At 41.2% G+C, this 25,960-nt stretch overlaps 1 protein-coding gene across 1 annotated transcript; it reads left to right on the forward strand.

Annotated features, from left to right (window-relative positions):
• The first annotated feature begins 4,686 nt into the window (after positions 1-4,686).
• calcrla (calcitonin receptor-like a) lies at positions 4,687-25,862 on the forward strand. The gene is made up of 13 exons (XM_076264321.1): positions 4,687-4,837; positions 14,228-14,314; positions 16,457-16,607; positions 17,925-18,038; positions 18,469-18,581; positions 18,708-18,799; positions 18,925-19,051; positions 19,153-19,306; positions 19,403-19,463; positions 20,602-20,668; positions 21,103-21,321; positions 22,732-22,773; positions 23,507-25,862. The coding sequence occupies exons 2-13, from the start codon at positions 14,249-14,251 to the stop codon at positions 23,723-23,725; spliced, it is 1,425 nt and encodes a 474-aa protein (XP_076120436.1). The 5' UTR covers positions 4,687-4,837; positions 14,228-14,248; the 3' UTR covers positions 23,726-25,862.
• Positions 25,863-25,960: the final 98 nt, after the last annotated feature.

Raw genomic sequence — 25,960 nt, forward strand, 5'->3', positions numbered from 1 at the left:
TAATAATAGGTAGATGTTTGGTAGCCTATTTGTAGGCTACTGCTAGGTCCATATGATTTCCAGTGTATACAAACGACTTTCAAGCACTGCTCAAGTAACCTAGCTAAATTAAATGTGTGTAATCGGTCGCGTATGTAACTCTTCTCGACTTATACTTTGTTAAATTTAACATCCCCACAATTTAAATGAGAAACCCATGTTAACAATTCACCTAGGACGGACCTTACACCTAGGGAGAGGGGGGTGTAATTTAAGTCATAACTTGTGTTACCAGAGCCCGTCTACCGATTCTCTGGTGTTACGTTGAAACTATTCAGTTGGGTGCAAACCGATACATTTTAGTAGCTCGTAAACTTCAACGTAGTTTACGTTAGAACTAAGCTAAGATGGAACTTACGTTCAACTGGTGCAACCGGCTGCAGGATATAGAGCATTAACTTTTTTTTGAGCAAGCATTGATTATGCGTGACACAGTCTCAATTTGCGGGACGCATGAATTGGGCTTCAAACGCTGTGCGCGCACGCGCTACGCGGGACGGGTGGTCACCCTAATTCCTCATAACTTGTCATAATAATTGTGCAGTCCTCATCCGTAAAATAAGGTGATCGCGTCATCATTGAAAGTGGTGACTTGCGCTGCAACCCGCCCCTTTTATGTGAACGCGCACAGGTTAACCCCGGCTCAACAAATCAACTTCATAATCAGCGTCGTAGTACCGATTAACACCACTTAAAATAACCAGGATTTGTCAACCCTGGTTTAACAAAGTAACCCTGGGTTACATCTGGGTAGGTTAAGCTCCCTTCGTAGTACAGGCCCCTGGAGTCGTTTCTAGAAAGCGTAGTTTGCTAACTTGCGTCGCAACCTTGGTAGTTTGCTTCATCGTTCTTGGATTTGGTATTTCTAGAAAGGGTAGTTCGAACTCAATCGCAAACAAGGACGCAAAGTTTGGTCGTTTGTCTACCCTGATAGCACAGGGGCGTTGAATCCACGTTCAATCAACCTCCGCCGCTTCAAACAAACGTGGATTCAACGCCCCTTTGCTATCTGGGTATGGTTTGAACTACTGCCTCAGGCAGTCGCACTTGTGTCGTTCTTTGGCAGTTCCTGTTGGTGTCCGGAGCGCCTAACCAAAAATCACAACCGCCTAACCAAAAATTACGAAGTGGATGTTTATCTCGTGACTCAATGATTGATCTATCCTGTAGCTTTATTTTGATTAAGAAACTGATTCCCCTACTTGGCTCATTCTTGCTATTTATGTTAATTCGAGTATTGCTTTGCTTTTTGATAAGCTAGTATGATAATCTTCACAGACTCTTAAAATCAGCACAGTGATAAATGGTGAAGTGGCTAAAGCAGGTGACTTGTTATCCCAGTGTTTCTTATGATGTGAGATTTGCTTCTCGCTACCTGCAGGTGAACTAGTGTGACACGTAGATTGTTTTTGACTGATGCCTTGTACCTATGGTCTCTCGATGTAGAGTAACTACATAAATATGTAAGGTCAAAACATATTGTTGTGTCTCGTAGGCCTAGGCTACTCTTACTCAGAGGTGAAAAGAAGAGATAGGATGCGAACTCCGGCCGAACGCGTAGTGCACTGACGTGCTACCTTTAAACCACAAGACAATTAAAAACATGCGATACCCAGACATTCGTCCAGGCTATATATTTTTTCCAACATAGATATTTAACACAAATAATGACACATATTGGTCGGCTTCAGTAAAATGTTTTATATACTTGCAATAGGTTTAGGTTTTTGCAGATGACGCTGCATCATCAACAACGTTGTTGGAACTACAGTGTTCGAACGTCGGAGGTAGCGAATTGCGACACAGGTACGATGCTTTCTGGAAACAGGTCGTTGTTTGGTCGCAAGTTGCGTCGTACCATGGTGGTTGAGCAACGTCGTTGCTAACTTTTCTAGAAACGACCAATGTTAGTCCATGAGAATCCTGTGACTCAAGTCAGCTTTCTTAAATGAATTATCCAGACTAAAATGCACTTTAGATCGATTTACGGATGACTGGGGGTACATACGTTGAGTTGACATCAAAATCATGTCATTCGGATGTGTTTTGAGAAAGTTCGATTGTACCGTTTTCAGTCAAAACTCGTAGCCTGGAAGTGAGCAGGGCATATCAATTTTGCCGCTACAAAACACTATTTTTATACCTCTTCTACAGTTCCAAACAACATAACACGTGGTAGTGAGTAGAGGGTCCCTAAAGCCAAACCGAAGTATCCCGAAGTCTTTATGTGGTCGGATAGAGAGTCCAGAATGAATTTCATCAAGCCAGTACCTTTCCGGAAATGTTGCCATCTTTCCGGAAAGGTACTGGCTTGATGAAATTCATTCTGGACTCTCTATCCGACCACATAAAGACCTCGGGATACTTCGGTTTGGCTTTAGGGACCCTCTACTCACTACCACGTAAGTGTTATGTTGTTTGGAACTGTAGAAGAGGTATAAAACAGTAAACTTAATCAGACCAATATGAGTCATTATTTGTGTTAAATATCTATGTGTTGGAAAAAAAAATATATAGCCTGGACAAATATCTGGGTATCCCATAGGTTATCAATTGTCTCGTGGCTTAACGGCAGCGCGTTGGTGCACTGCGTGCTCGGCCGGAGTTCGCATCCTGTCTCTTCCTTTCATCTCTGAGTAAGAGTAGGCCTACGAGACACAACAATAGGATTTGACCATACATATTTATGTATATAGTTACTCTACATCGAGAGACCATAGGTACAAGACCTCAGTCAAAAACAATTTAATCTACGTGTCACACTAGTTCACCTGCAGGTAGAGAAGCAAGAGGACAATCTCACATCATAAGAAAATCGAACCTACAACGTTGGGATAATAAGCCATCTGCTTTAGCCACTACACCAGTTATCACTACTGTTATAAGGGTCTGGGAAGATTATAATACTAAAAGCAAGGGAGTCAGTGTCTTAATCAAAATTAAGCTACAGGATAGATCAATCATTGAATCACGAGATAAACATCCACTTCGCAATTTTTGGTTAGGCGGTTGTGCTTTTTGGTTAGGCGCTCCGGACACCAACAGGAACTACCAAGGAACGACACAAGTGTGACTGCAGTAGTTCAAACAACCAAACTTTGCGTCCTTGTTTGCGATTGAGAGTTCGAACTACCCTTTCTAGAAACACCAAATCCAAGAACGATGGAGCGAACTACCAAGGTTGCGACGCAAGTTAGCAAACGATGCTTTCTAGAAACGACCCCCAGGATGAGAGTGGTGAGGAAGCAAAACAACACAAAAATAAATGTGCACTACTGGTTTTGGCTCCAGTCTTTTGGACTATTGGACGCTATTGGATTTGTTGTTTTTGCTGTGTCACACTGTAAACCCGGACAAGTTGGGTGAACCCAAAATATTTGAGGAAAATAATTACCTTTGTTTTTTACATTTGTTTTTTCAACCAATTTAAGTTTAAAGAAAATCACAAGATTTGATTTTAGTACCAATAAGTACCATTATTTCCATGAAATAATGCAAAGAGTCTAGTAGGTCTGGTAGTCTAGGTTTTTTTCAACAGACTTCTCTACACTGGTTACCCTGATCATAGTCCAAGCATTTGCCAATATTTAACTGTATCTTCTGATTGTATACTAATAAAGAGAATGAGAAATAAATACGTTTGAGAAATAAATACATGGTTATCATAACATCTAATGAGTGCTTAAGACATTTGTTCTAATGTCTGCCTACCTATATAAATCTCATCAGTAAGATAGAGCAGTGGTACGCGTACGCGTGGGGGTAAGTGAAGCCACTCCAGGGGGTACGTGAGATTTTAAAATATACATATATTTAAAAAGTAGAATATTTAAAATATTTAATGAATATTTCAGGAAAATATAAGTTCATAAAATTAATTTTATATTTCAGTAGGCTATTCAATTTCATTATCCTAAAAACCCAGAGTCCCCCCCCATACCAGGATGGTTCTACCCAACCTGTCACATGCCACCCGCCATCACCTGTCAATCACTGTCAAAACTGAAACGATGGTTGAAGCATAGCGGTAATTCTTGTGAAAACACGATGGACAGTGCCCTGTTTTAAGTCTTTTTTTCTCAACTAAAAATGCTTTGCACTGGTTAGGGGGTACTTGCTGGAAAAATATTTCACAGGGGGTACATCACTGAAAAAAAGTTGAGAACTGAGCTAGAGCAACAATCTACCTTTGCAGTTCTTAAATAATACTACGAATGCAACGCAAGATGGCAGTGTGGCATCGTTTAATCACTTGCTTGTTTCATATAATTTTGGTAAGCTACTACTTTTATTATGTTATTATGTTGATGTTACATTGACCATGACTGACTTTTTTGAATAACATAATGTGTAAAATAAATAATTATGCATTAAGTCATTTAAAACTGGTCAGGTGCATTTCCATAGGCGATAATCAGCCTTAAGGCAAAAGTGAAAATGTTAAATGTGGAAGTCAAATTCCTATCTAACTTGCTTAAATATATGGCATTGACCATTTAAGAAAGTGAAAACTTATTTTCTAGGAAAGTGGATAATTAGAATGTGGACATTGCTTTGAGGCGGGGATAATCGGTGATGTAACAGGAAGCCACTGTAGCGGGTCTCTTACAACCTGAGAGCAGGCTTCGCTTCGCACTGTTCCCACATCTCTCTCCGGATGAGGGACATTGCAATAGGGGTTTGACGTTACCAGCGCCTTTTGAGGAAAGTGACCAATTGTATTTCATAAGAGGGAAAAAGACCGAACCGTATATAAACGGATAGCCAACTTCTTCTCTGTTTTGGATTTAACTTGCAGGTAAGAACCAACATTAATGTAGTTGATGTTGCTTTGCTTAAAACGCATTGGCATTGAGGGTAGGCTAGTCTCTTAGAGGAGGCTCGTTTCATGGGGACTCCCTATACTGTGGTCCATAAGATATTTCACGCCATACCAGTAAGAATTGTTGTAGTACTATTACTACTATGTAGTACTATATAACTACTATGTAGTACTAGTAGAAATATTAGACTGCTTTAAATAAGAGAATACGAATATGTTAAAGCTGTCCTTCACTTTTCCTGTAGCCTATTCATTTATTAGGTAAAGTTTACACATTCAAATGCCTTGACAGATGCTTTAAGAGATTTATTCTCAAAGGTAGGCTAATCAATGAGTTTAAATGAGTAATAATAAATGAGTAATACATGGGGTTTTATAGGTTTACAGTGTTAGGGGGACACCTTTGAACCAAAGAGTCAGTAACTCAGGTCACGTACTGCAATAAGGCGGATATACTCACAATCTGTAATCAGAGGTTCGCTGAAAAAAAATGGTATGAAACTGCATACGCCGGATCAGTTAGTGAACATTTTGACAGTCAGATGAGCGAATTTAGCATTGACGTCTAAGCTTAGTCGCATTACGCTACATGGACAAACCGGACGAATGTCACGATGTGTGTGTGTGTGTGCGCGCGCGCGTGCGTGTACTTAAATGCTGTGATGAGACGCATTGATGTCAACGTGTGTTCATTTCGGAAAGGTGTTAAATAATATAAAAATAAGCACATTGTTTTATTTTCTATCAATGCTTGTGTAAAGAGAAAGAAAGGATTTGTTTATGCAAAACATGACATGGCATCTCTCCATTCATATTTGTGTTCGTTGAGATGGAGCTGATAGGTTTCACTATAGTCTACCTCTTGACGGACTTGACGTTGACGGTTTCTTTGGAAGATCTGCCTTGTGTATTGTAATGAATATATATATATATATTTCATATATTGAATACCCAACTCTTTGGCACTCCATAGCCTACTTCGTGTTTAATGTTAAACATAAAATTCACCGCTCGTTTTTGGAGTGGGATTGGCCGAAGACTCTATTGGCTCAGTTAATTAACCTATGGTGAAGTACCATCTGCATCTGCAGAGAGCACAAGTGACACTGTTACTCTACTGTATGTGGCCATGTGATTTGAAGAGCTTTGAATGTCAGGAAAACAAAGAGGTTTCATTGCATTGCTGTCAGGGCCCTTTTTATCACCATGGTACCCAATATTGTTTAAACTAAGATGGACCGGAATGGACCATTTTGAAATTATAATATGTGGACTGTGTGTCTCACAAATGACAACTTTGGATGGATTGTGTGTGTGTGTGTGTGTGTGTGGTTGTGACCCACTGTGAACAGATCATCACAGTGACAGTGTAATTTTTGATAACAAATTGATTTGATAACAAATCTGGCTATTATTAAGACACATTAAAATGTCATTCTTAAGGTACTGACACTAATAATGGGGAATGGTAGTATTTTTAATTTCAGGGTATAATGCATTGTGCATCTAGTGGATATACTAATAATCTTTTCTTGTGAAACGTTCCTACACTGGATAAGATCATGTTTTTTTTTATTCATGCACTATAAAAAAGTGTCCTTGTGTCCTCTAACTTACATAATGTGACCTTGTGGCTTGCATCCCTCACAGTGATGTGTGTACTTCATTGTTAGGATCAACCTAATAAGATGTCAGAATTTATTAATTTAAGCTAACTGTCATAATGATTGATTGATGTGCCATAGTTAAGTATCTACTAATGAGGTTGACAGGGGTAAATGTAATTTAGATGATGAGCGATCACCTGCAGTTCAGGCACACAGACACACACACAACACACAGACACACACATACATACCTACAAACAAACACAAACAACTTTGAGAATGGTCAACAAGCTTTATGCATGTACTTGTGTATTTGCAGATGAAATCGGTGGCCTAATTATATGCAGAGCAGAGGATTGAAGCTCATCCTCATAATGTGAACGTGGAAAGGTGCACTTGTTCTCTATTCATCAGAGCTCACACGCTGTCCTCCTCAGTCACTAGCCATGTCCCAGTCTAATAACACCATCTAATTTCCTCCCCCCCCCCTCTCTCTCTCTCTCTCTCTCTCTCTCTCTCTCTCTCTCTCTCTCACTCGCTTTCATTAGTTCTCCTGTGTGTTTGAGTGCATTCTGCGCATAATTAAGCCCCTTATCCAAACAACAAGGGTGCATCGCTCACCACCGGCCTGGCTATCGGGTTACATCAACTAACAGAAACATGCTGTACTCCCAGTGCTTTGTAAGCAAGCCCCTTGATTCAGTTCCTAAGGGCTGCGGCCGGGTTTAGGGATGGGGGGGTTAGGAGACCTAATTGAAAATTTCCTGCCGATAATTTTGGGAATGCAAATCTCTCTGACATGTTTTATGATCTTTCAAATTACTGTACATGTTGGCAGGCTCCCCCGAGAGAACTGACTATTTTGTTTATTCACATTGCGTAACATCATCACACAGTTGATGACAGCACAAGAGAGAGTTGTTTTTTCCCCTTTTCTGACAGATGAAATCACCAGACCCCACGCTGTGTGGGTTGGCTGGTTGGTTAGGGCACCAGAAAGACTTTAGCAGATTTTCAAGGGGGTGCTCCAGAGGAGATGTGTGCTAAACAAACTGTTGGGGGTTGGAGGAGGAGTGTATGTGTGTGTGTGTGTGTGTGGGGGGGGGGGGAGTGTGTGTGTGTGTGGGGGGGGGGGGGGGGGTTGTGTGCAGGGGGTGGCACAGGCTGGTCTGATTTATATACTGGGAGGAGACTTCTTCTCATGTCCTGGAAAGAGGATTGGGTCCTGGGATAGCAAGCCCTCCAAGTCCACTTGGGTATGCATGCAGAGGAAATCTCGCTGCTCCTCCATTTCAACAGACATTCTTTAAATGAGACAGAGAGAGAGAGAAGCAGATTCCTCATGCATGAAAGAAGATAATTATTGCATTAGTAGTCGCATGCGGGACATGTAGCCCACCAGTGTGTGCACAGATCTCAAGAAAGCTTCACTGTGCACTGGACTGGGCACCTCTTGCCCTCTCACTGTATGCTCGCTGATGTGAGAAAGCCGACACGTGAGAAAGCCGACACGTTTCTCTCATTTGCGTCCCATCATGCAAAGGCCGAGCGGCGTCCTTGTTTGTGCAGCATTGTTTGTTGTGTGGCGCATATTCACTCAGCACTGTCAGGTGGGCTGAGAGCCGTCCAAGGCTGTTTGGGGTCTGTGAAGTGAGCGGCCCCCGTCGGTTCAAGTTCAGGGTTTTTCTCTTGTGCTCAGGGGGCAATTCCTTGTCTGTCTAAAAACAGGCGTGAATTTGATCCGGCTCCCGGGGTTATTTTTGTCACTGGAGGGGCTCCAGGGCTCTGGCGAATGACACGAACATCCGCACTCCCTCTCTCTCTCCATCTCTCTCTCTCTCTCTCCCTCTCTCTCACCATCTCTCTCTCTCTCTCTCTCTCGCTCTCTCTCTTCCCATCTCGCTCTCTCTCTCTCCCTCTCTCTCACCATCTTGCTCTCTCTCTCTCTTTTGCAATCTCTCTTCCCATCTCGCCGTCTCTCTCCCTTGCTCCCTCTCTTTTTTTCTCTTCTCTCTCTCTGGCCTCCCATGGCTGCAGTCAGATGGAGCGCTGACTGATTGAATATTGGCAAAAATTTGTTGGGAAATCTGTTCTTGTGAATGACCCCCCACACACACACACACACACAAACACCATCCCACATACCCCACCCCCATACCCCCTTCTGGGTATTTCTGTTTTTATTCAACAATCCGATCCTTTTATTAACTACAGAGAACACATTTGTGAGTGTTTGTCACTCTATCCATCTCCCAAGTAAGGGACTTGCAAAGTTAAATTTAGCAGTACATGCTGAACTCTTGAGACTCATGGGGTTAAAAGTACCCGCACGGAACTCGCCGTCACTGCCCTTCACTGTTTGTTTGTGCTTGACGAGGCCATGAGAACCTCATAAGGAGACCCCACGCACTTATTTGGTGTTGTGTCTGTCTGTACAGAGATGGAGACGCAGACCCAAATGTAATAAACAATTTGCCGTTGCTCCTGGGACCTGTTTTGTGATTTGAAATTAAACTTATGATAGCCCTGTTTAAGAGATTGTAATCAGTTGGCTGGTCGCTGTCATAGGCCAAGGAAGAGCAGTAGGGAAACTGCAAACGGACAGTGTACGAGATGACAGTGGTCATAAGCAAAAAAACACAGTCAGATATTAAAGCAAGACTGGATGTCCTGGGTCTTACTGAATTATTGCGATCCAGAAATGAAATAAAGTTATTGTTATTGTGAAGCAGTTGGTGAAGATATTAAAGTCAAACATGGACCTGCGCATCAGTAACAGAAACACAATCTACTGGCTTTGCATGTGCCTGAGATATTCAGATTAATATGTTCTGTGTAGAAGAGCTACCGACAGGCTTCATGGAGGCCAGGCCAAGTTATTTCAACTGCACTGAAATGGAGGACACTTATAACCCAAATTACAACCAGGACCTTAATATAGACGGGCACGGTTATTAATTGTACACATGCTATATTGGTTGAACTCGTGTTCGTTTTATTTTTGCCTCTCTGTGTTTGTTTTTCACCTCCAGAATAGCCCCGGCGAGGACGTCTCATATTACTGCCATTCTTGGAGAGCGTGTTAGCAGCATGATGATCTGGGTGTCAATGTCCACAGTTTTTGACTTATTTCTGCATGGAGGGAACATTCTCTCAGAGGGGAGAGGGGAGTAGTGTTGCAGCTGTTACCAACACAGGGGTAGAATGGAGAAAATTATATAGTTGTCCAACAGGCTGTACTAGTCTTGAAGGAAGACCAAGGCTTTGCGGTTAAAATTTTAAGCAGCTATATTTGTTTTTTTTGTAACTCTGGACAGTTTTGGCTAAGCTATCCTTGTTATGTAGGTCTGTGTTTGTGTGTGTGTGTGTGTACAGCAAACATTGAGATTGAGATTCAAACAAGAAAGGTCTCAGATTTGGAGGTAAATTGAGGTCACTGTGAGAAACCTCACTGCTGCAAAGGTTATGAGAAGCTCTAATTACACAGACCATGAAGCGCCATAAAATGTGTTCACGGCCAATTTGCACTCTCATTGTAATGACCACAACGGAAATCTAATGTTCAGGTTGGTTCTAACCTCAGAATGGAGTGGATGTGATACGATTGTCTCACAGCAGAATGATGTGTGAATACCCTGTGAGGGGAAATTTGGTCTCTGCATTTATCCCAATCCGTGAATTAGTGAAACACACTCAGCACACAGTGAACACACAGTGAGGTGAAGCACACACTAATCCAGGCGCAGTGAGCTGCCTGCTACAACAGCGGCGCTCGGGGAGCAGTGAGGGGTTAGGTGCCTTGCTCATAGGCACGTCAGTCATTCCCACTGGTCGGGGCTCGAACCGGCAACCCTCCGGTTACAGGTCCGGAGTGCTAACCAGTGGGCCACGGCTGCCCCAACATGGACAAAAGGATAAAAATAATGAATTGGGGGGTTATTGATGTCACGTGTTTGCCCTGGTGTCTTAACCATACATAGAAAGCCTACCAATGTTGCCTTCATGAAACAATTTAATAGCCCTTGACAGCAGTCTCTACCACAGCACATTAAAAGGGCAATTACTGCCATATCCTCCTCTGTCCTGGGAACCCACTGAAGAGCGGCTCCACACGCAAACACTGTATGGACTAATGGGTTTGCTTTTGTCTCTCCCTGCTTCTCGGAACAATGACAGGTATTCCTGAACATGTGTAAAAGACTGGCGAGGGCTGGCACTGGAGCAGTGAGCATGCAAAGGGGTGGAGGACGAAAAGCTTGGCATCTGGGTTACTCATTGGCGTTTGCTGGTGGAAATCGTGTTTATGAGCTTATGTTTAGAGCTGTGCCATCTTTGTACTCCCCCACACACGGGCTGTTATGCTGCCCACAATCTCACAAATGCCAGTGCATTTGAACGCATTGGCAGAAAAAAAACAGTCTAACAAAGAGCTAGTCTTTCATCTGTCTTCTGATGAGGAAGAATCTCTGCAATAAAAAAAAGAATGAAACAACTCAGCTGACTGGCTGGCTGGCTGCACTGTTGCCCTTCCTCGTAGACTTTGACATCTGGTGGTGCCTGGAGGCAGACTGAGGTTCGTGCCAGGCTAATCCACAGTGTTGCCAGTCCCCAACAGCGACAAGATCGGAGTCATACAAAGCCTTTTTCCTGATGCTTTTAACTAGTAGGCCCATAATCAAATAAAAAAGGTAACATTAACTTTAGCCGGCAGCGAGCTGACATCATCTAATTAAATCCATAAAAGGGGCTGATTGCATCCATTTGCATCTGGAGGCCTGTAGCATGGCCTGGATTGCAGAGGGCTGTTCCACAAAGTGCCCGTTTAAAATGACGCTGTTCCTCAAATGCAAGCACCTGCAGCATGGCTGTGTATTGTTTAGGTGGCCTGTCTGTGACACCTGAGCATTTCTAAGCTATATTTATTCTTGCTTGACTATATGTGTTGATAAATATTTGTATTTTTGGTGCTTATATTTCTTTTTTTTAGTTATCTGTGGTAAATTATTCATTATTAAATTAAAAAGTGTTTTTGAGTCAGGAGGGCAGTTGTATTCATTGTGCTTTGATTGAATCTTTGGATTTAAACCACAGAAACAAAGATGGCTGACTACATGTAGCCTCTAAACAGCGAGGTTACATCTGTCAGTTGATTAATGTTTAAACACAGCATTCAAATGTCCCCCATGACCATCGTATTGTAAACACCTATTAGATCTACAACTTCTGTTGAAACTCATTTGTTCATTGAATCACCCATCTGAAGGAACAAACTTATTTTGAAAGACACAAACATAACAAAAACTCATTGTGATTAAAGCTGAGTATTTCCAACAGAAGACATCAAACTACTGTAAACATCACTAAACATATCGGCAAATGGTTTGTTTTTGTTCTTAAGGGTACACACACTTCTTATCGGGTCCACACAGAGTCACTATTAGAATTAGTTACTCGTAATGCCAGTCACAGTTCTGTAAATATTGTATCTGCCGTTCGCAAGTGTCAACAGTCTGGCTGATGTGATAAGTCCATAAGCACAATCACAGGACATGAAATTGCAAAACGGCTGTGGAGCACGCTGCAGCTAAAAAACCCATCCCAGAATAGGAAAACAGTCTCATATCTCCATATCTCAAAATGCCGCAGAGGAACTTGCAAAGGATGGGGCACAAACATCCTGTGGCTGAGGGAAGGGGAGGATGTTGACAACATGCAACTTTGCCTAGAGATAATGGGCCTAGTGGAGGGAGAAGTCACACAGGCAGAGCCGACTCCATTTAGGCAGCACACAGAAATCTCCAGCATGAGTGTGTTCAGATTCAAGAAAGAGAGTGTAGTGGCAGAATGGAAGAAGCAGCAGCTGTGTATCTCAGCTATTTTATATGAAATTGATGTTACGTTGGATGAATAAGGATATTTAATCTATTGTATAGGAGTTGTGTATGTTTGTCGCAGTAGACAAAAGCAGCTAAAGCCTTCCACCAGACATGAGCTAATTAAATGTAATCAATTTATTATGTCTGCATTGTGTAATTTAAAATAGTAAAATGTTTTAATAAACTTAATACAATAATATCAATATGAAATTGTGTTGATATTGTTATGATAAACTTAAAATAATAATGTCAATAGAAAATCTTGAAGATCCTTATTAAACATTAACGTTCCTCAAGTGCTTAGTGCATTTGCCTTGTAAAGCCTGGGTTCACTGGGTAATGCTAGAGCTGTCATAATCTGGCACTTATAGTGGTTCCCTTTGAGGTTTTGTGTTAAGTGCTACTTCTGCTAATTAAAGTGGCAAACATTTTGTTAGCAGAATGAGTTTAAAGCTGCCATGCTCTCCGTAATTATAACTATGACTGTCCCGGGGGGTTGCAAAGACAGATTTATTGCGGTGTACTCACAGCATGGGGCAGTGTTGCCTCTCATAGACAGGATTCATTAAAACAAGGATCATTTTAATGGGGATTTAATAGTCACATGAATGTGCTATCTGACTGTTATGTACCATGCAGTATTTAGATGCTTCTGAGTGCTTCATGTGAAATCATAAATGGGGTTTACTAAAGGTCATGGATCACACAAAGAGTGTATGTGCCCTACTCTATAAATCAGTTGGAATGCATATTTTACCTTATAATGAGGTCATCAGCCACAAGCCCCATTTCATTGCATTGCCACTTTGTGTATATCAGTAAAAAAAGCATATAGAAAACACGTGACAGCACAGTTAACATCTCATCATCTGTTTCCAATTAGCATTGCCATAATATTTTACTGCCTCGGTTCCAGTTGTTCTCAGAAGTGAACTGAGGGATGTGAGTTGTAATCTCAGTCTGATCTGGCTGTTGGCCATACCCCCCAGGTTTTCCCCACTCTGATGTTACGCCCCCACAACCCTTCTCCAAGTCCCCTGGAGAGGACAAGAGCAGTGGGGTGGCGGCACTGTTTCAGTCCTGAGACTGATAGACTGATTGTTTTAAAGAGTCTTGACAACTTCAAGAGATTCAAAATGATATGGAGGCTTAGAATTTGTATGTCCTTTGTTCAAACGTATTTAGCCTGCTGTTAAAGCGCAGGAGTCTTGCTGAGCTCTAAGGTGGAAAGCGATTATGTTCCTCCGAAGCATTTCATTGAGTATGCACTATGTAATTTAATATTACTCTGAGTTTGCCAAATGGTCACTGCAGGAGGTTTCAAAACCCTCTCTGTCATCACTTTGTCCACTGACACCATCTCTCCCACATGGACCTTTTTGCCCAGTGTGTTCCAAAAACCTGCACTTAACATTCAAACAGATTTCATGCTGATTACATAAGATCTGTCTGAGATATAAAAAGGTAGTGTTTTGTGTGTAGTGTTTTGGGAGGTTGTGGAGAGTGGAGAGTATTCTATCAAAGCATATTTTCAGTGCGTGTCCACTGGACTTGGCTGTGCAGTTTTCTCCAGGGCGTTTTTGGAGCAGCAGCTTTCACATTAGAGTGCATCGGCCACCGAGTGCATAGTGTCCTTCGGTGCAGCTCACCCTACCTTCAGCTGTGCGGCCCCTGATGCAGTGCGAGCCAAGGTGACTAGGGGAGATAGAATCGTGTTTTTTTCCTGCCCCATGAGAAGAGCATGCACTGTGTTACTAGACAGGAGAAAATTGGGTGGAAGGCGAGCGTGCTTCTTTTAGCGCGGCACTGTCGGCCACTCTTAATGAGGGAGCAGAACTCTCCGAGTGTGGAATGGTGTTTTATCGAGCTCTCTTCCTTTATAGGTCAATAAAGGATCAGTGGGAATGCCGAAGAAGAAGATGCAGTACTCCTGGATGATCTCTCTCCTATTACTCAGCTCAGTCACCGAGGTAATTTGCTGTGTAGCTTTGGATGATGCATGTTCCTAAATGGAATGGAGAGAGACTGGAAACGGAGACAGACCGTCTGTAGGAAAGAGGCTGTTTTTTGTGTTCAGAATTTAGTGTCTTATGAACCACATTTTATACCATGTTTATAGATATTCTGTGTGAGTTTAAGCCAGTATTAGGTTTAACTTTGTTGTTTTGTTAATGATGGAAATACACAAGTGTATATAGTAGTCGATTTAATAGCGGCCTTCATTTGAATGAGGAAAAGAACGCGCTGTTTGTCCAGTTTGTCCCCTCCTTCCAGGAAGCACCATAGATGAGGAAGGTTAAAGGGTTTCAACATGTCACAAACAACTCCCAGCTTAACGCTAAACAGCTGCTCTCTGCTCATTCTTGTGAAATGGTATATTTCACACAATTCACAGAAGCTAAATGTACAGTCATGTTTTTTATTCAGATTTTCCTAAGATTACTAAAATTGTTAAGACAGTTTATTGTTACTCTACGTCTTTCTGAGTGTTTTGCGTCTACTATAGTTTGATTAAAGTCAAACTATTCGTCAGAAAGTTGCCTCATTCATGACAGTACCATACTGTACATACTTCATTATATATAGTATATATACTCTTTTGATCCCATGAGGGAAATTTGGTCTCTGCATTTATCCCAGTGAATTAGTGAAACACACTCAGCTAGGGGTGTAACGGTACACAGAAGTCACGGTTCGGTTCATACCTCGGTTCGGACATCACGGTTCGGTACGAGTTCGGTACAATGGAGGGAAAAGCAAAACAAAAATGCAGAAAGCATTTTTTTTTGTACATGTCTCAGGCTGTACCACCTAGTGTCATACAGTCTCTTCCCTGCTATCTGCAACAGCCTGAAGTGTGTAAGATGTAGGCTAAACAGTACAATAAGTGCCCAGACTCAATCTGTAACTTGTAAACAAAATAAGACAATCAGCTATAAAACTGAAAATAGGCCTACAGCATCTCTTATTTCTGAAAGTGCAAATTACATAGAAAATGATTTTTAAAAATCCACTTAAGCAAGACCTTCAACATCTGTGTTTAGTTGTATATGGAAGGGTCTACAATTTGCCTCAATATTTTTCATTGTGTGTAAAGTAATAATCTAGCCTACTAACTGTGAAAATATCACACTATTTTGCCTTTTTTTTAAAAAACGAAATTGTTCATTTCATAAACAGACTACAACTAGAAGTCACGTGACTTTGCCCTTTGACGTTAACTCACCGTAGCATGGTTTGTTTATTAGCCTGGTTAGCGTTGTCACTTTATTTTACTGTCTGCACTTACACTACCAGCTCCTCATGTGAGAAGTTACGAGTTACCCCAACATAAAGGTAATTACCACGCGATTTACATAGCTTTCTGTCATTACGAAATCATTTAATTTAAGCCATAGGTTTTGGCCTATTTGTATGTGTATCCAAAGGCTGCTGAAGCGCACGGGAAGTTTCTTTCCCCTCGTTTCAGTGATTGGTAGCCTACATCATCTGGGTGATGGCTTCGAATATGTGTAGCATTTTTTCCACTCACATACCCAATGCTGAACAACGCCGACACACAATTTCATCTTATCCACCACTCTTTCGCCTGTACTAACGTTACTGTAACTGAAGTTCTCAAACTTGCGATCTTAAAGAGACCAGCGGATCCTCTAACTCTTGTAGGTCTAACCTTAGTGCTGATAATGACTGACGGACTCGACCGACGACCTGACAAAAAAAAACATAGGCGCCAATCAGAGCTTCAGAGCTAAGGCGAGGCTACAGATTAGCGTTAGGTGTCGCTAAAGAACTCCCGTAACTCTCGCTACTTAACAGTAATTGCGCATGACATTAATTAATCCGCACACGAGTTTTATGTATTTTTATACCGTGTATTCTCCGTGTAAATTCATGCACCGAACCGTGACGCCCGTACCGTTTCGGTTCAATACGAATACATGAACCGTTACACCCCTACACTCAGCACACAGTGAGGTAAAGCACACACTAATCCCGGCGCAGTGAGCTGCCTGCAACAACATATTTATATCATTATTTGATATGGCTCTTAACTCAAAAGGTTACTTTTTGCTTTTGGTACAGTTGATTGATTTGTGTGTATTCACCAGCTGTTTGTTAAAGCTAGCCCTGAGACCAATGGAAGCCACCAGCAGCAGACTCACCATGTGTACACTGAGATTGGCGTCACCAGAAATAAGATAGTGACAGCACAGTTCGAGTGCTACCAGAGAATCTTGAAAGACACAAGCCAGAAGAAAGGTACAGCAATCATTATCTTCAGCCAACATTTTATTGTTCCCATAAGACAGCATACACACCAATTGTTTGTAGGCCTACTCTTGTTTATTTGTTTGGCTACTACAATGCTCAAGACCTGAGAAAACATGAAAAGACCTCTCTCATCAGTCGTTTTTATACTGTCTTTGGATGATACCTTTTTTAGTTTAGTTTGCTGGTTCTCTCTGTCTAATGAAGTAGAGTTTTACTTAAAGTACTCTATTTCAGAACTGATCTCAGGCAGATTTGAGATCCTTTGGGAACGACTTGGAAACCAGAGGAAGACTTTGGACATTCAGCAATCATCTCATTAAGATGGGAAACATTTGGGGATTTGTTTTTGCAAGCCTGTAAAAATAAACAAATTGCACACAGGCAGGTCGTTGTGAAATGTCCCCTCACTGTAGGCTGGCAGTAAGCTAAATGTAAGAGACAAGAGGGTGCAGGAGGTCAGAATAAGCCATATGATATGTGAGGACACTACAACATTATTTTTAAAACATCAGCAAAAGAGGGTTGGAAAAATTAACTGAATTAGTTATATGAGCTCAGGACTCACACAAGAATGTGCTGTGTAGGTGCATCTAAAGATTGTCAAACGAGCTGTTATTTGCCAACCAATCCTAAACTGGGCCTCTACGGGGCCTAAGCATTTGCTAGCAAAGCCTATATATACTAGTATTTCTGATATGTTGCTGATTGAATCATAAACGGCCAAAGCAACAAAGAGGAATGGCTGATTCTTCTCTATTGCTACATGTTCTTATCTATCTTTCTGATATGTCGCTGATTGGATCATAAACGGCCACAGTAACAAAGAGGAATGACTGATAATGACTGACTCCTCTTTATTATTGTGTTACATGCTCCAAATGTAAAGCACTTTGAGCTGTATTCTGTGTATGAAAGGTGCTATACAAATAAAGCTTATTATTATTATTATTATTATTATTATTATTATTATTACTATTATTATTATTATTATTATTATTATTATTAAAGCGGTCCGGTAAATCTGTAGACCCATTTGGGATTATTGAGTTGACACAGGATGTTAAAGTTTGCGCCCTGTGTCAAAGACATAGTCTCTCCTCTCTGAAGGTGAAATAATGATCACACTGCATTACAGATATGTGTGAAAGCAGTCTCCCCTGACTGCTCTTTCCTAGTTTGAGCCCTCTCCCTTAAATACCCCCACTTCCAACACATTGTTCAATAGAAACAAGGGAAGTTTCTATTGAAAACAAGTTTTTTTTCCTTTCTTCTTTTTTTTTGGTCTGCTCTCGCTTGGCTGGGCAGCTGGGCCCGTGTGCAACAAGACGTGGGATGGCTGGCTGTGTTGGGACGACACCGAGGCGGGCGTCACCTCCGAGCAGCACTGCCCAGACTACTTCACTGACTTCGACCCATCTGGTGAGATTGAAAAAGAGCGCTCTGATTCACCCAGACACGCAGAGCTCACCCAAGCTGACCCAGCTGGAAGGGCAGGGAAGACACGGCACAGGAAGCTGAACAGACATGACTGCTCTTTATTTGTCTTTTTTTAGGGTCTGCGATTCTGGCCATTCCCAGATTGTATGTTTACTGTGTTTATTTCACTCAAGCGCAAGTTCAGATAGAAGCGGTATGATTAATACCACATAATAGCATTCTAAAACCGAGTGTTGTGACCAGATGAAAAGATAAACATCCTTTAAACATCCTTTTAAAGGAGCAGCTTTATGAGGTCTTTAAGTGATTTCTACAAAGTGAAAACCCAATGATGCCCTTTTTGGAAGAGCACTGGTATATGAAGAATGTGGTGAAAATATGTTGTTTACATCTGTCTTGTTTGGGGAAACAGAAATGGTCAGTAAGATCTGCAATGAGAATGGAAACTGGTTTCTGCACCCCGACAGCAACAGGACCTGGTCCAACTACACCAGATGCAATGAGCACACAAAGGAAGGAAGAATAGTACGTCTGGCAACCATGCAATTAATTCCTCATTTGTGCTCCTCTGTGTTTGCACCATATGAGATTCTGTCAGCTGTGGAAGACCCGGTTGGTTTTAATTGGTTTTATCTCTATCGTTTATTTCAGACGGCACAGAACTTATTGTACTTAGCCTTAATTGGACATGGCCTTTCTCTAACAGCGTTGTTCATTTCATTAGGAATATTTTTCCACTTCAAGTAAGTGAAACATTAATCGTATAATTACACATTAATATGCATGTTATATCACAAAATGCATTATTGTAAATGTTCCATGACAATGAGCATTGTAGAGTGATTTTGTCTTTATGTTTTCATTTCAGGAGTTTAAGTTGCCAGAGGATAACCCTGCACAAAAACCTGTTTTTCTCCTTTGTCTTAAACTCGGTTGTCACTATCATTTGGTTCACCGCTGTGGTAAACAATCAAGAGTTAGTCCAGAGAAATCCAGTAAGTGGAGACAAATAATACTATTGAATGAGATAAAGCATACCTTTAACTCCTTTAATGTCTGCTGATTCACATTTTATTCCTCACATTTTCCATCTCAGGCCAGCTGCAAAGTGTCTCAGTTCATCCACCTGTACCTGTTTGGGTGTAATTACTTCTGGATGCTGTGTGAGGGAATCTATTTGCACACTCTCATTGTGGTGGCAGTGTTTGCAGAGAAGCAGCATTTAATGTGGTACTATTTGCTTGGCTGGGGTAAGTATAACTAATGGTCTCACCCTCCGAGCATTAGAATGCAGAAAGTTCTATATACCCACTTAAAGTGTTGTGTTTCCTTTTTGTCTATTCTAGGTTTCCCTCTAATACCAGCTACTATACATGCCATAGCGCGTAGCTACTACTACAATGACAAGTAAGTGAGTTCAATCTGTGGGGCTGAGCTGAATGAATGTGTACAGTAGAGCAGTGACCTTGGGGGCAGCTGTGCTCTACTGGTGAGCGCTTCGGACTTGTAACCGGAGGGTTGCCGGTTCGAACACTGACCAGTAGGAACGGCTGAAGTGCCCTTGAGCAAGGCACCTAACCCCTCATTGCTCCCCGAGCGCCGCTGTAGCAGGCAGCTACGGGATTAGTGTGTGCTTCACCTCACTGTGTGTTCACTGTGTGCTGTGTGTGTTTCACTAATTCACGGATTGGGATAAATGCAGAGACCAAATTTCCCTCACGGGATCAAAAGAGTATATATACTATACTGTGACCTAATAAGGCTCTGACAAAACTACATAGGGGCAGGGCTATATCTAAGCTGGAAAGTGCAGAACACACATAGCAGTTGGCCAGTACACAAAAAGCACACAGCATGTCTTTTCATTTTATGCTGAATGTTTTAAACTTGTGACTGATCCCATAATCAAGACATTTCCCTGCCATCCAGCTGTTCTTTGTGGCACCGTTCCCTGGCGTTTTCATTCATGCAAAACAACTGAATGCGTTATCAGTCTCACCCATCTCCCTCTGAATGCTAACTAAAACAAATGCATGACAATCAAGGAAATGTATCTTACTGGATGGCTTACTGGATAATATATATACAATATACCATATTATAATTTTAAACTCGGAGAGACTAGAATTCTCTATGTGCTTTAACTAAGGAGCTTGGTCGAGAAGTTGCTAAATGTAAACCCAGCCAGGGGATGTGTTAGCAGCTATCATGAGCAGTTAGCATACCATTTTACCAGGATTGTGTCCAATAACTGCTGCCTAATTATATTAGTCTTTCTCAATAAGCAAACATCCAGCAACAGTTGCTTATTTGCGCTCTGTATCATTTCAGCATAATCTCCCATTAGCCATTCTTCTTCTTAGAGAGTCCTCGAAGCCTTTAAATATTTATAGCAAATCCAATTTTTCCTTTAATCTGACTCCTATAAGCAGCTTACATAGATCCCATCGGCCTGAAGCTAATTTTTATTGTCTGCAATAGATCTTACTGCATTTTGGGATTAAGAGCAAAACATTTTTTTCTGTTCTCCTCCCCACATTCACAGCTGCTGGATCAGCTCGAATACATCACTACTATATATTATTCACGGTCCCATTTGTGCAGCCTTATTGGTAAGCCAACTGTATTTTTTCATTCATTCATTTTTCATAGCCTAATGAGGAAAGTTTCAGTGTGTAGGTTATGACTGACTCAGACTATCATGGTAAAGTTGCTCACTGAAATATTTTTATCTCCTTGCTTGCTCAATTAGTGCTCCCATCCAGGGGATTTATTCTCTCCTTATGAAAAAAAAAAGATCAACAAAATGATAAAGTGAATATTTCTCAGTGTCTGCTTTTGACCCAGTTAGCATTTATAGTCCTGCGGGGGAAAGCTGACAGAGAATAGCTACATTAGTGTCATATATCGATTCCTGCAAAACAGAAGTGCACAGTTGAAAAATATCTCTCCACTATCCCCAATCCCCACCAGTTTACAATGTAGGCCACTTCAGGGGAACCCTTCAGTCATATAGGAGCTAATTGGGTTTCTTTCCCTGTTCCAGGTGAACTTATTCTTCTTGCTGAATATTGTGCGTGTCCTCATCACCAAGCTGAAGGTCACTCACCAGGCCGAGTCTAGTCTGTACATGAAGGCGGTGCGGGCCACTCTCATCTTGGTGCCCCTGCTGGGCATTCAGTACGTCCTGCTGCCCTACAAGCCCCAGGGCCGCGTTTCTTCCGAGATCTATGACTACGTCATGCACATCCTGATGAACTATCAGGTAAGGCTGGACTGTCCAGGAGCTAAGGAGCAGTGGGGGTTCGTGACAGAGCTGAGGGTTGGTGCACTATAGCTGGCTTCAAAACTCATTAGGGGCTGAGTTATAACTCAGTGCACAGCTGCAGAAATAACTGGAGCCCATTCAATGTAGTTCCTTTGGGGTGTAGCTGCTTTAAGTTCACCATGGTCTTTTCCTGGGTTTTTGAACCATGTAATGTCTGGGCCAGTGTTTGGCAGCCCTACCTGGCAAGTCTGTTTATTGTGTTTGTTTCATAAATCCTTGGGACAAAAGTCAAAGCTGTTTCCCCCTATAGAGTCTCCCATTTTCCCTACATAATCACTGCAAGGTACATAAATTGTTTCATCTCACAAATTGTTGTTTTGTCAGGAGCCGACATGGTTTGTTTGTTTGTTCATTTGTTATGTATTAGTTTAACCACAGACTAGCATTTGTTAGCATCTCTAATGTGGTGTTTGGCACCTGTGGGCCACTTGAACTTAGCTGTAAGTGATTATACTCCATGTTTAGGGTCAGTAAGATATTGTCGTAATCTCATCCTCTTGTGTATTACTTCCAGATAAGGAGAGAAATAATCTGTTATGGGTGATAAGCCCACAGGGAAGTGAGATGTGTAGCACAGATTGGAGAAGCGAGATCCTCTAAAAAATGGGCTGCAACAGGGGCAGACACGTTGTTTGATCACAGGGAAGAGCAGGTGTCACTTCTCTAAGCACGCTGGGGCCTGATTGGCAGCTCTTATTTGTCGGCTGTCATGCCATGTCACTGCTGTACGTGTGAAGATGTGGCGTGGGTTCAGGAGTATATGCATACCACAGGATCCACGATACTCCTGCCAACTGCCACATGCTTTATTCAACATATGTTTGTCATGCCACCAGCCTTAAGGCTAGTACTTGGAGATGTACTGGCTGCCCACGTCATTTATTAATTGTACTCATTCTGATTTTTGGAGTGAATGAATGAATATGTAAATTAATAAATAAATGAGTGTGTGCATGCCTGTGGGGGTTCAACTAAAGGCAGATTGCCCCTTACATAAGAAATACATTTTATTTTCTCTGAGTTATACAGTAGATGAAGGCTCTGGAGAAGTTGGTTCACCATTACATAATTCTGTGATGATTAGGGTTGGAATAGTTAGCCAAGATATGTGGTGTCATCACAGTTTGACCGCCTCATAAGTCACTGCAAAAACAAACAAACAAAAAAAAAACAGTTGGTTGTGTGGCCTTGTTTACAGAGAAAGCACAGCAAGTCACCTGATGTCCAAACACATTATGAAACATGCCGTTTCCGCTGGGTGTTCCTGTTGACTTGAGCAAAATGTTTACTGATGAAGATTAAGTTCTTGGATTAGTTACAGATGTCTGATGATATTTTATTTTTCAGGGGCTGTTGGTGGCCACCATCTTCTGCTTTTTCAATGGGGAGGTAAGATCTGCTTAAAGACTTCTAAAGATTTCTCTGTCTTTTTCACCAAATGTGGCAGTAAGAATAGACTAGGATGCCCCCCCCCCCCCCTCTCTCATGGTTAACCTGTCATGGTTAACCTGGTCAAACTCCAGAGTTCTACAAAACATGGCAAGGGAGTCTGTGGTCTTCTGGGTTCTTCTTAGACTCACAGCCATTAAGACACTTGCACGCATCCTCACTCTTTCTCTTTTTTCCATTTCTCTCTCTCTCTCTCATTCTCGCTCTCTAGTCTCTCCCTGACCGTCCCATGCTGTTTATCTCTTCCTCTCTCTCATGCACATACAAAGACACAAACACCACTGTCAGGCTCAAGACTAAACAAGATTTTCCTCTTTATTTGTTTAAATATGCCACAAACCTTGTTAGCAGTAATAGGGCCTTGCTTTATTTGTCTTGGACATCAGAGCAGCAGGTCATAGATTAATACTATAATCACATAATGGGGGGTTAGCTGTCGGGGAGTGGCTGCATGGTAATGCTTATGAGACGTGTGAATGTGTGAAAAACTCATTATTGCAAATTGTGAGTGTCAATTGTTTTATCTCCCTGTGTGCATGGCTACCAGTGTCTTTATTCTCTCTTCTGTGTTAGTATGATCAGGGACAATAGATGTCATTCCCCACAGGTGAATAAAAAATAAATAAAAAAATACAAAAAGGACCATGGTGAAACCTGTTGTGCTTCTTTGCAGGTCCAGGCCGTTTTGAGAAGACATTGGAACCAGTACCGCATCCAGTTTGGCAGCACGCTGACCCACTCGGACGCGATGCGGTCCGCCTCCTACACGGCCTCGTCCATCACAGAAGTGCAGGGCTGCTACAGCCTGGACAGCCACTCGGAACATTTAAATGGCAAAGGCTGCAATGACATAGAGACAACCATTTTTAAAACGGAGAACCCTTTCGCTTAAGCTCTGCCACACTACCTGTCTTACCTGTTTTTGGACTGAATGACTCTCTTCATGGCATTATTTGCTGTACGTGCACTGTGGAAGGACGGCAATGGACATCAGTGACCGGTGTGTGGGTTTTATTTCATGGGAGTGGGTTAAAATGATCACACTGTATAAGATATTACTTCACTCACTTTTTTCTGTGAAATGAACTAGGCACTTGCTTTCCCCTGGGGCTCCATATGCTACCATCCATACTTGGCCTGGTCACAGAGGTGTAAAATATTTGAAAGCTGCTTTTTTCTGACTGAGAACACGCTGGCCCAAATATTCTGGTTATTCCAAGTGGTCCTTACACATTATATTTTTGTCTTTATTTCTGGGCTGTTTTCATAACACAAAAAAGCATGAAATATTGTATGTATGTATGTACTGTATGCTGAAAGGATGGAAGCACTGTACAGTTTGTGGTATGTATGCATGTATGTATGTATGTATGTATGTATGTATGTATGTATGTATGTGTGTATGTATGTGTGTATGTGAGTGACAAAACATACTCTTTTAACATGTTTTGTACAAAAACACACACTCTTCTTATTTGTTTGTCACAACAAAACAGGTGATAATGCACATGTCGAGATGACAGATGACAGTGCTGACAGCAAACTCATGTTTCTCACAAAATAGTTGCCATTGTGATTGATCACTTACTCTACATTAAGCATGACGTTTTGACATTGTACAAGATAGGACTGTATTATTTTTAGACAGCGTAGAGTAGTAGAAAGATTCTAGATATTCTTATCTGAAATCAACATTTATCTTTTGAACGCTCATAAGCATTTTGTGTAATATAAGAAGAAATTGTTTACGAAAAGAGACTGCAGCCACATTCAGTTTTCAAAAAAATCAAAAGAATACTGCCTATGACAAGAAATTCTTTTTACGGGTTATGGTATTTATACAATTTATACAGTTTTATACAATTTCTTGTATACAAGCATATGCATATACAGTTTTTGTTGTGACATAATATGCGATGAATTGCGCTGCCATAATTTTACACCATGCACCAGATTTAGCTTAGCATAATGAGCCCCTTATTCACTCATATTTAAATTACTGGGTGGGTGTTTCATTTTACACTTAAATAGGTACAGTCACACCAGTTTACAGTGATCTAAATGAATAGCTTTCTTCCTACAACACATTGCCTTGATTCCAGTTCCAGTATTTCTAGTGAAGGAACACTTGTTCTGGCAACTGAAATTTGTCACATTGCCTTACATGATAAAAGTACACAATATATGTTGCCATTCTAACACATCAGTTAATGTTACAAGTGCATCTTATAGTGTTTTGCAATTTGTTATTTATGTCCCATATCTATTATGGCATGTGTATTCTATTTGTTTTAATATTTTTATTATGGCTTGGACGAATTACATTTTTGTACAGATGTCAAAAGGACAACCTCTCAAATTGAAAGAAACTATGTAAATACCTTTTTTTCCAACATCATTTGGGCAAATATTTTGTGTAAATATATTACATTCTTGAGCACGGATATCTACGTATGTCTATCTACTGTAGGTGTCCCAAGTTTGAAAGAGTAATGCTTCAGACAACTACACCAACTACTGTACCTGCTGTCCCCAGTCCTCAAACTTCAGATGACCTGGAATGCCTCAGCAAAATGTTGATGTAACGTATACAGACAGTGATGACAAGAAATGCTTCTGTGTATTGTTTGTTCTAAAGCTAAATCATGAGCCAAATACCACACCATATACTATTTGCCTGGTATGACCGCTGCAACGGAACTATACCACACTTATTTTATTCAACCCATGCTTGCTTTTGTAATGGTATGTGTGTTTGAATTGGTTACTCCAGGGCAGTTATAAGAAGTATCATCATGATGCTTGGCCTTTATCGAAACATTATCTCATGCACAATTTTAATGTATTGGAACCCAACCACTTTGTGTCTCCATGTTGTTTGAGTAGTCTGTTCATTACTGGTGTAACAATTTGTATCTCATTGAATGTGAGCAATGTTGCGATTATGTATGTATATTACCGTGCAATTACAGAGTAAGAGTAGCACTGTGTACTTTTATGACTATTAAATAAATATATTTTCTAACTTACATGGCATAGTTACTTAAAATATATAATCAAAGTTAATTGAAGTAAATTTGTATTTGCACTTCATTTGAGTTCTACTGTAGAGAGAGTGCAAAACCCT

The sequence above is a fragment of the Alosa pseudoharengus genome, unplaced genomic scaffold (assembly GCF_046254945.1).
Source record: "Alosa pseudoharengus isolate Yale_2024_CS ecotype anadromous, Long Island Sound unplaced genomic scaffold, YU_APseudo_1.1 YU_APseudo_1.1_scf_3, whole genome shotgun sequence".
NCBI lineage: Eukaryota > Metazoa > Chordata > Actinopteri > Clupeiformes > Clupeidae > Alosa > Alosa pseudoharengus.